The sequence below is a fragment of the Podarcis gaigeae genome (genome assembly GCF_964106915.1).
Source record: "Podarcis gaigeae genome assembly, chromosome: 2".
In the NCBI taxonomy this organism is placed as follows: Eukaryota; Metazoa; Chordata; class Lepidosauria; order Squamata; family Lacertidae; genus Podarcis; species Podarcis gaigeae.
Genome location: NC_139679.1, coordinates 36,636,397 through 36,647,877, shown reverse-complemented (window position 1 = coordinate 36,647,877; position 11,481 = coordinate 36,636,397). Strand labels below are relative to the sequence as shown.

The 11,481-nt window shown below is 41.7% G+C and overlaps 1 protein-coding gene across 1 annotated transcript; it reads left to right on the top strand.

Moving 5' to 3' along the window:
• The first annotated feature begins 3,481 nt into the window (after positions 1-3,481).
• On the top strand, positions 3,482-11,168 carry MRPL38 (mitochondrial ribosomal protein L38). Its single transcript, XM_083725705.1, has 9 exons — positions 3,482-3,604; positions 4,308-4,487; positions 5,629-5,757; positions 5,852-6,060; positions 7,108-7,180; positions 7,485-7,530; positions 8,176-8,334; positions 9,260-9,396; positions 10,120-11,168. Exons 1-9 carry the CDS (start codon positions 3,538-3,540, stop codon positions 10,254-10,256), a joined length of 1,137 nt encoding a protein of 378 aa, XP_083581831.1. The 5' UTR covers positions 3,482-3,537; the 3' UTR covers positions 10,257-11,168.
• Positions 11,169-11,481: the final 313 nt, after the last annotated feature.

Sequence of the window (11,481 nt, the reverse complement as noted above, 5' to 3'; positions counted from 1 at the left end):
GGGTCTTCTCGGTAGTGGTGCCTGCCCTGTGGAACGCCCTCCCACCAGATGTCAAAGAGAACAACAACTACCAGACTTTTAGAAGACTTCTGAAGGCAGCCCTGTCTAGGGAAGCTTTTAATGTTTGATGCATTACTGTATTTTAATATTTTGTTGGAAGTCGCCCAGAGTGGCTGGGGAAGCCCAGCCAGATGGGTGGGGTATAAATAAATTTATTATTATTATTATTATTATTATTATTATTATTATTATTATTATTATTGCATTCCTTTTGTGGGGGCACTTCCCATCCCCTGTGAGTCAAAAGAGGTCAACAGAAGACTCTCCAGATTATATACTTGCTAAGCATTCATCCTGATTTGCTTGCACAAAGTTTCTGTGGAGGTTAGATTATATTCTATCTTTATTGAGCATTCATTCTGATTCATTTACAGGGCAATTACACAGCAGTAAGCATTTGTCTAGCATTCATCCTGATTTCCTTGTCGGATGTTTACACAACTTCCCATTAGTCATTTGTTCTTTGTTATGATTTATTAAATTTGTATACATCCCTTCAGATCCGTAGATCTCAGGGTGGTTCACAACATAAAATTACAATATAAAAAACAGAAAATGCATAATAAAAATAAGAACAAAAACAAACCAATAAGCCTCCTTTCCACAACACATTTAAAAGGACATCGAACGTCAATAAGCCAAAGGCCTGGTTAAAGAGGAACATTTTTGCCTAAAGGTATACAGTATAATAAAGGCGCCAGGTGAACTTCCCTGGGGAGAGCAATCCACAAATGGGGGGCCACTTCAGGAAAGGCCTGTTCTTGTGTTGTCACCCACTGGACCTCACATGGAGGCGGCACACAAAGAAGGGTCTTGGAGGATGATTTCAGGGTCTGGATAGGTTCATATGGAGAGAGGCAGTCCTTGAGGTATTGTAGTCCTGAGTCGTTCAGTTTGTTCTTTCCACACTTCCCAATGCATTTCCCCATCGCTTTCTATGCCACAAAAAGGCCTTTCAAGAAAAGTGCATTTGTTGCACTAGGGCACCAGGGCATAACTGCCAACTATTTCCTTTTTTTAAGGGAAATTCCCTTATTCCGAATAGGATTCCTTGCAAGAAAAGGGAAAAGTTGACAGCTATGCACCAGAGTCCATTAATTCACTTTAAATAAGCAAATCTAAAATTCTGGTATGATATTGAATCTGTGCAAGAAAGTGACAGATATACTAACTTCTGCTGTTACTCATCTTTCATCAGGGTTGGAGATCCTGTGATCTTCCAGATGTTGCTGGACTGGTCATAGCCGATGGGAGTTGTAGTCTAGCAAGATATGGAGGCCACCATGTTGGCTATTCTTGATTTAAACTAAGCAATGCTAACTTTCACTTCTGATTAAGTGAATTATCAGGAGCAAAGGGGGAAGTGGCAGTGAAAAGTACTGTTAGCTTCTAATGGCTAGCTTTTCTGCTGTTGGTGACAGTAATTGTGCGGTTACAGTGAACAATTGTGAAAATCTGATTTAAACCACCAAGCTTCAGCTAGTCAAATTAACCACCAATCTATTAGGCTGTAAAAATTGAGTGACTTCAACTAACAAACAAAAAGCTATTTTAATAGAAAGGCAGAAAGAGATTTCATTCCTCTTCCCCATAATCTCCAGTGACTTACTTCCATTTTCATTATTTCTCTGTAGCAGCCATCTGTTCTCAGCAATTGGCACATTCCATTAAGGCCAGAAAGCTTAATAAAAATCTGTAGCCACAGGAAAAACAAACTGCTTAGTGGAATAATATATTTTAGCAAGAGGAGGCAGAAGGTGTTTAATCTCCACATGTCACTTTTTTTTGGTCAGCGTTTCCATCAAGGACAAATGCTGCTTATTTGAACTGTAATGGGTGCTTTAAAAAAACCCCCAAACAGATAAAAACAGAACTGGGCATTTAGTTGATCAGACAGTATAGAAAAGGGTTTAGCTGTGCTAACCTAAACCTAGAATAATGGGAACTTGTGGCAGAAGAAAAATCTCACCATTCCTTAGATGAAATCACTGAATTAGAATCAGGAAGAGGTAGTGAGGGGGTAATGTGGCAGGGTTTTGTTTTTTTTAAAAAAGGTAATTTTATCTCTGTGATCTTCATTCCTGTTACGTAGCTGTAAAAGACACAAAGAGGACTGCCATCTGAAGAGGGGACACTTTAACAAAAGCTACCCAAAATAAAAGAATTCCTTCCAGTAGCTGCTACTGGAAGGAATTCTTTTATTTTGTTTCGACTACGGCACACCAACACAGCTACCTACCTGTAAACAAAAGCTATTCAAGTTCACAACACTCAATCCATCATGGCTTTATTATAACCTAGCTTCAAAGATAATTGGACAGCAGTAAAGCTGGGAAGAAATAATAATTGCTTATGACTATATTATCCTGATCTCATCTGATCTTGCAAGTAGTACAGGATCAGGCCTGATTAGTACTTGAATGGGAGTACATGTGGCAGTACCAAATGCTGGACTACTGCCTTCTTTCACTGTTATGGGCCATCCATTGTGAAGTAACCAATACTGCATTGGACTTTCTACCTGAGACCCTAGTCCTCCCTGACTACAAAAATCATCTCGAAACTGGCCCCAATATTCTTGATAATTCTGCTCACAAACAGAAGCACTTCAGGATTGCAAGGGGAATTATTTCATAAACTCCTCTGCAAAGTTGTGCAAAAATAAAAATAAAAATGGGGGAAACAGCAGCCATTTCTGTAGGATTGCTTCCTTTTGCAATGCTTTGCTACACTGACTGGTGTAGTATAGTATCCAGCATGAAGCTCAACTGTCTGCCCAAAGGCAACTGCAAAACAGTGCTCAAAATATTAATCATGGCAGGAGAACCCAGATCATACCTGCCTACAGTGTGGCCCAAGTATGGAATTCATAGGAAAAGGAAGGAAGCAGCTGGGTAGGAGCCAGGCTGAAATGGGGTGCCGAGAGCAGAAGCAATTTAAAAAATAAAAAAACAAAAGAAGAAGAAACCTGCAATGAAATCTGAGACAAAAACAGAAGAAGGTTACCTGAAAACAAAAGAGGGAAAAAATAAAATAACAAAAGCCTACAGCACCCGGTATTCCCAGGCGGTCTCCCATCCAAGTACTAACCAGGCCTGACCCTGCTTAGCTTCCGAGATCAGACGAGATCGGGCGTGTTCAGGGTAGTATGGCCGTAGACGCTAGCACTCTCTGCTGCCGCTCCTTTAAAGCAGGAACCGAGAGAAAGCGCGCCCCATACCCGTACATGGCAAACCTTGAAATACCTCGCTTTCCACAAAATAACCATAAGCACAAGTGATGGCAGCAAAGTAAAGTAAAGTAAATAAAATAAAAATAAAAAACCCCTGGACTGCATCACAAGGAGCATGAATAGGGCTTTGTTTCTTTGAGAGCTAATAGGCAGGCATTCTCGAAGACAACCGGTCCTGCGTGACGTCATCCAGATTGCGCGTCGCCGCGAGGGCTTTCCAGGAGAGCGACGCCGTGGCCCGCAAAATGGCGGCGTCCATTCTGAGCGCTGCGCTGCATGGACTACGGAATGCTAGACCTTTTAGTACTTCTGGTGAGTGATGGCTGTCTCCTTTCCACAGTGGAGGATGATGATGGAGGGAGGGGCGGAGGAGCAGGGGCAGGAAGCCGTTAGCCTGTTTTTTTTTAGGGTAACTTGTCCTCCGCTACTGATGGACTCGAGACGCTTAAGTTCTCTCTAGCCCTGATAATTTAGGAATCCGAGGGGAAATGTTATTGGACGTCTAAGTTTTGTATCTGATGGTTGTGTCGTGCCCTGAATGGCCAATATAATAGTCAACTCCCATGCAAACCTATATGAGCTCAGAGGATGGATAGCTGTGGAATATATTCATGTTATGAGGAAGCAGCACATTTTCTGACTTGGCAAGAAATAAGTTTAGTCTTCTTTGCATCTTTGAAAATATATGAAGAAACACAAAAAGTGGTATGCCACTCTCATTTTGCACATTCAGTAGTGAAGCTTTAAACATAATTTATTGCCCCAAAGTCTGATTCATTCGTTTCCGCCCCATCTGCTGTTGGAACAGAAAGGTGGAAATGCAATTGGACACAAGTTTTTGTAAATGTTTTAAGTATAAAACACATCTGCGTATTGCCATCACTTTTGTGTCTGCAGTGTTTACTAGTGTCTCTTTTCTCCCCACACCCATTACTTCTGCTTTCGTTTGAATGGGACAGGCTCAAATAAAATGTAGACCAAACCTTCTCTACCCTTTTTTGCTAATTTATTTTAGCTGTTCTCTGGAAAGTGGGAGTACCTCTTGGGCCAATGCCTAATGAAGATATCGATGTTAGTAAATTGGAGGTGCTAGAAAAGTACCGTGTCTTCACTCGCTACTTCAAGGAAGCAGAGAAAGCACAAAAGAAACCTCAGTGGTGGAAAACCTACAGGAAATATGTCACTCCAAAGCAAGGTACACCATTAGGGGGGACAGAAAAGTTCAGTCCAGTTTCTTCTGCTCCTCTCCTTTTCGTATGAATAGTTTATCTTCACGTGGAAAGTTCAATCCTATGTGTGCTTTTGGGGGGCAAGTGCCTGAATGCCAAGTACAGGAAGAAAAGTAAAGCAGGGCTTTATTTTGTCTCAGCTGATAGACTGTCACCTTGCAGCAGCCATTCCATTTGACTATCTGAACAGCTTCAGTCCCATGTGGTCACTGTAAGAATGGTGACTTTTAAAAACCAGTGCCTGACCCTGTTGTTTGCCTCCTTCCTCTCCCTCATTTTAGATGAGTGTGAGAGCAGAGACTGTCTTACTACTGATCTTGTGAACTGCTCTGGGAGCTTTTTTGACTGAAGAGTGGGAGTAAAAGTATTATGACCTCGTCCCTGAGTAAACGAGCATAGAATTAAGAGCAAATTACATGCCTATGCAGTGGTACCTCGGGTTAAGAACTTAACTCGTTCTGGAGGTCCGTTCTTAACTTGAAACTGTTCTTAACCTGAACCACCATTTTAGCTAATGGGGCCTCCCGCTGCCACCGTGCCGCTGCCGCACGATTTCTGTTCTCATCCTGAAGCAAAGTTTTTAACCCAAGGTACTATTTCTGGGTTAGCGGAGTCTGTAACCTGAAGCCTCTGTAACCCGAGGTACCACTGTATTCAACTGAGCGGGAGCACAGGAGAAATTTAACAAAAGGAAATAAAAACTGACTGTTCACCTTTTGTTGTTAAACTTTAAAGAGAAACAGAACTGCCCATACGGTTCACTAAGGAAAGCAACAGAACTGGAAACTCACAGCCTTGTAGTGAGCCTGAGTAACGGTTTTTTTCATTCATTTTAAAGAGTTATACATGCACATATGTGGGTGTACTGGGGTCCTGCTGCAGATTGGAGGTGCTCAATAAGTGCCAAGTCCTAATGGGGACACTTTCTACTTACCTTGGGATATCAGGTAACTTTTAAGCTTTGCGAGTATTAAGCAACACCATAAGGCAAGGCATCAGCCACCCAATTTCCCAGGCATTTATAGATTGTCCCTCTAGCGAAACTAGAGGCAGAAAGTATATCATGAAACTTACTTTATGTTTTTGCTATTTTTCTAAAAACTATAGATGAAGAGGCAAAGATCGACATTGGGCTACCTTATTCTCCACCACCATGGAAAAAAACACTTAAGGAGAGAAAAGCTATAATGAAACAGAATCGAGTGGAATTGGAAAGAGCATCCCACCTCCGGAAATGTATGTCGGTCACAGCTTCCGCCTCATTTATTCCCTTTCTCTTCACTAAAGCTTATCCACTCAGTATTTCACAGTGCTGTGTTTCTGTTTGCAGTGTTGATTCCACTTGATGATGTCAGAGCTGAATGGGAGAGAACCTTTGGCCCATCCCACAGGCAGCGAGTGGCAGAACACTATGGACTGTACCGGGACTTGTTTGACGATGCCTTCTTTGTTCCCCAAGTTCCTTTAAGGGTGGAATACAATCAGGATGGTGAATACGTTATGCCAGTTTATCATGGGAATATGGTGACACCCACAGAGGTATTGTACCAAGTGTATAAGCTTTGAGGGGAAGAATATCCTGTTCTTTTTTTTTTAACCACAACTCATCTAGTAAACATTTTGAGAAAACAGATTCTCTTGAGTACTTTGCCAACTGCTTTGCTCTCCCCCACCCACTCAATGGCATATACCAACAGCTTCATTAGTCTAATTGTTGTCATGTTTATTTATAAGTACAGTGTTCATCAGACTTAATTTCCCGCTTAATGTAGGCAGCTAATCTGGGAGTCGGTTTACACCAAGTCATTTTTTTGACTTCAGAATTTTCATGACTCATAGTGATAATTAGCATTCTTTGTGATTTTGGTCCTCTTCTGTCTGGCTCTATTGAATGTAATTTTACCTTATTCATTCTTGATTATTTAAAAAGCTATATATTATATGCCATTTTCCCCTCTTCCTTCTGGAAAAGAGGATGTTTTCCTATATCCCTTTTTGGTGAGACCCCTGAAGTTGCTTCAGTGTGTAGTATCTGTGTAGCAAATCCTGTATGCCAGTAGCAAATCCTGATCTTCAGGCTATTTTTAAATATTTTTTTCAAAAGTCTCTTGTTCTCCGCTTTTGTCAGTTATTAGTTTGATATTAAAGCATGCCCGTTTTTATGATCTTTCTGCAAAGATAATAATTGTAACTAGTGTGAATTGTCTAGATCTGGCTGGACTGATAGAAGCTGGCAAACAAAAGATGGGGTGAAATTTAAACTACAGTGGTGCCTCGCAAGACGAAATTAATTCGTTCCGTGAGTTGTGCCGTCTTGCGATTTTTTCGTCTTGCGGAGCGCGGATTCGCTGGGTATTAACGGCTTTAAGAAAAAGGAAGCAAACTCGCAAGACGTTTTCGTCTTGCGAAGCAAGCCCATAGGGAAAATTGTCTTGCAAAGCAACGCAAAAAACGAAAAACCCTTTCGTCTTGCGCGTTTTTCGTCTTGCGAGGCATTCGTCTTGCGAGGTACCACTGTAATCATATTTGGGAGCATAGGCAAAAGTCTTGGCTATTTTGTAATCATTGCTGTATTTTTCTGTTTAGGCTTTTAACCCTCCCAGTGTCTCATTTGAAGCGGATGAAGGATCCTTATGGACTCTGCTGCTCACCAACCTAGGTGAGTAAAGGTTTCCTCGCCCTAGGAATGGCCCAGATTTTATTTTTCTGAGAGGCTACTAGTTAATGTGCAGGTTCTGCAGTAACAGCAGAAATCCTGGTTGCAAAAGATTATGAAGGAGTTGCCAGTGGTATGGTAAAAAATTAAAGGTGCTGAGTGATCTGGAGCTTTTAAAGCTTGGCCAAGCTAGGACAAAGGAAAAGAATCATTTGTGCAGCCAGAAAGAGCACAACAAAGAAGCATTACATAACTGTACATGAATAATGATAATTTAATTGAGATTATGTTTATGTTATACACACAGATGGGCACCTGCGTGATGCCGATTCAGAGTATCTCCACTGGCTGGTGTGAGTATTGGCTACTAATCCATCTTTGCACTGGCATCAGTTACCAACGTTACATTTGGAGCTGAATCCCAATATTCCACTACTGCTTTCATGCAGACTTTCCTAGTCCATGCAGAAACTGACAGATGCATGAATGCAGAGGTCCATAGCATGCCAGATTCTCTACCTTCAAAAATCCTTCTTCTCACAATGACTTTTCTACTGTGAAGTTCCTGCACACCTACCATGGGTTGTGGAGGTTTCTGTGACATGTCCTAGGATGCAGAAACTCTTCTTGTAGAGCCCTAATGAGACTGTGCAGCCCTTCTGCAAACTGAAAGCACACGTTGGTATACTCTTCGGACTATGGCAGTACACTGTATGAGTAGGTTGATAGCAGGAGGCCAGCCAACATTCAACATTACTGTTTTTTCTCATCAAGATGCCCCAGGCTTCCATGGAGCATGGTTTGAGGACCACTGAGCTGGAGCCTTGCTTTTATATATTGAGCCACTTTCCACCCCTTTTGCTTGTACTGTGGTAGCCTTAGGGAATTCGATTTAGAACGAGGGCAAGTTTTTACCTCTTCAGATGTGTAATGGCCATTTGAACTCCATATACCATACAGACAAACTCACTCTTGACAATCATATTTTAACTCAACAGGACAAACATTCCAGGAAACAAAATGGAGATGGGCAAGGAGATTTGCCATTACTTCCCTGCATTCCCTGCTAGAGGAACTGGATACCATCGCTTTGTCTTCCTTCTCTTTAAGCAGCTCCATCCCATTGATTTCACTGAAGATGAGCGGCCTGTGCCATGGTAACTCTTCCCATTTTGCACAACTATGGTGGAATCATTGGGTGCTTCCAACTTTCAGCTTCTTTTGCGAAAGAAGCCACAGGCTTATTTCTGAAGGTAGAATTGTGAACTAAGAATTGTGAAACTTAAAAATTAGGTCAAATAATAGTACAGCCAGAAAGTAAGGCACAGCTCAAGTCGAAAAGGGTGGGGATGGGGACACTTAAGTAAAAAAGATGTGTCCAGGAAAAGATTTTAAGAGTTGAAACCCACCTATTAAGTAGTACCCACTGAAACCTCACCTATTGTAAACAATTGGGCATGAAGTCAAGAGTAGCAATTGCTCTTGCATGAGTTTGTTACTTCTGTGTGATAGTCTGCCTTCCAAACCATTGCTTGCCATCCAAATAAACATCACACAAATAATTTTTCTCCCAAGAAGCAGGCGTCTTTTAATTTTGTGACTGCAGCTAATTTCCACTTATTTTTCTGGAAAGAAAAGGAGCATGGAAAACTAATTGCTAGAGATAATGGAAGGAACAAAAAACACAGCTAGCCAACATCCCCTTCCCTCTAACAAGAAACGGTGTAGCCATGGGTGAATTTGATGCAACTCCCTCCTTCCAGGGAATATCTCCTACATTTATATTAGAAGTTTAAACTAGTTCTGAACTGCTTTCTCACCCAAGGAATCTAAAAAAATAGGCCTTTTTCGAGGCTGGCGGTGTGGGGAATGAAAACCCCCCTAAGCCCTTCAGACTTACCATTTCAGTGGTTTCTTTGGTGGAGCAATTGCTACCTGATGGATAGAGAATATTATTTACCCTTCTATGTGTCTATTTTACTCTACTGAAGGAAACTGGTGGCGGCTTGAACAGGGTAGTGAAGGTAGCTAGAAATAACAGCAGAAGGGTTCCATTGGATCTCTGTCCTCTCATCTTTTCAGCCACAGTCTCCAGATGAGAACGTTCAAGACGTTTGACTTCTACAAGAAGCATCAGAGTGACATGACACCTGCAGGACTGGCATTTTTCCAATGCCAGTGGGATGATTCGGTTACACGGGTCTTTCACCACCTTCTTGGTAAGTAATATAATTTAGTACTAAAAAATAAAATTAATAATAATAATTTTTTTAGTAATAAAAAATTGTGACTGGAGTACATGTCCAGTAATTATGCAAGACCAAAATTTCTGAATGCATGCTAAATTTAAAACTTGAGAAAACTGGGGAAGAGTGCAATAGAACTTGATAAAAGTATACAGAATTGGGAAACTTTTTCTTCCACCCGCTGAGTCCCAAGTTCCCAGCCAGAGAAAGGAGGGACTTGTTCTGAACTGCTTGGAGAGGTGATTATTTGGATAGGGACTTCAGGATCCTTGTGGAGCAATGAGGTTTTGGAAGCTGCTTACCACAAAGCCCAGTTCATACAGCAAGTATTGAAATAGCATGTTGGGAAGTACCTAGAGTACTTCATTTAAAGCTGCCTGGGACAGGGGAGCTTGCAGACCCATAACAGTTTGAAGCCAGCAAAGCGTCAGTATTTGGACAGCTGGATTGGAGCTATGTGGTGGGCTGGATTTCAATTTAGCAGGAAGGGCAACTGCATTCTTGTACAGGTTTCCGCAGCAGAAAAGCTAGAAATCATTAGGGCCAGAGCACAAGGAAATCATGTGATGTTAGTGGGCCAAAAGTCACCGTTTTCCATTGCAGATCATCGGTGTCTTTGAGCGAGGATGCTTCAGGTTGGTGCTTGTGGAATTTGTAGATGTTAGGATGTGCTAACTTCCAATCTGCCCCTTGCAGACATGAAGGAGCCTGTGTTTGATTTTGTGCGTCCCCCTAAATATCATCCACCGCAGAAGTTGTTTCCACACCTCCAGCCTCTGAGGTACCTGGACAGATACAGGGACAGTGATGAACCTACCTATGGCATTTATTGAAATGTCTTGATACTCCGCTTGCCAACGGGACCCTGGACTGAGTAGCCATGGTGCAACAAAGAACCCTCCCAAGCAGTTCATATCTCTGATCGGAAAATGGAAATATAAGAGGCAGCTGGATTTGATTTGAATCATCACTTTTATTCACTTGGAAGAGAGCGGTGCAGCTTCCATCTATCTTCTCTATATCTTGGAGACTCTGTCCTTGCGATGAAGAAGCAGGCAAGCTGTGTCCAGAGGTCTAGGGCTATTCAGAAGCTGAGTTTCTGCCTCACTTTCTCAGGAACCAGATGCCGTCCATCAAGTGTTCTGAGCAAAACAGTTTTCTTTCTCTCTCATCAACTGCTGGGCCATTTCAGCAAAATAGCCTCACCTGAATGGGATCAGATAATGCATGAAATATAGCAAAGCATTGAGTTGTTACTGAAACGCTGGGCCGTGTGCTGTCTTTAAAGTATGAACAAACATTCTTTTAAATTCCTGCTGAAAAATACTTGTATTTGGGGAGAAGCAGATGGGAGCAGTCTCTTGGAACTATCTAATATATCAACTGCTTCAATAACTTCAAGCAGCCTTTCCCAACCTAGTGCCCTCTGGATGTTTTGAATACAACTTCCATCCTGTACAGTCATGCTGGGGCTGGAGTTGCTGGAAGTTACAGTCCAAAACATCAGGAGGCCATCAGTTGGAGGAGGTTATTTCTAAGGTCAAGCAGGCATCATACCTTTTATGTTTCTGAAGGGCATCAGTGTTGTGACACCTTAAGGGATGAAACCTTTGGTTGGTGCCATGAACCTTTCATAAGCAATGCCTGCTTTGTGCAATGCATGAAACAGGCTGTGGAGCTAGTTGATATATGTTTATATGGTTTAAATGATTTGTCGGAATTAAACCAAATGAAATGAATACAAAGATGTGTGTGTTCCTTGCTTTGCCATTAAAATTATTTCTTTTTCCCCCTTCATTTGGATACCTTGAGACATACTGGTAAATCGGTTTTGCATAGGTGATTTTTTTACCTTCTGGGAAACACAGGATCATCTCATTTCCTCATTTTTCTTTCCATATACAACATGAACCCTTTTATTTCTGCATGGATGACTGCTTACCTTTGTGTATATTTGCAAGTCTGATAAGGTTTGGATTAACCAGTGTGCTTATGTTCCTCATTCCAAAATATTATCCTGCAGAACAGTTCCATAGCATTTCGATAGCAAGCCCACAG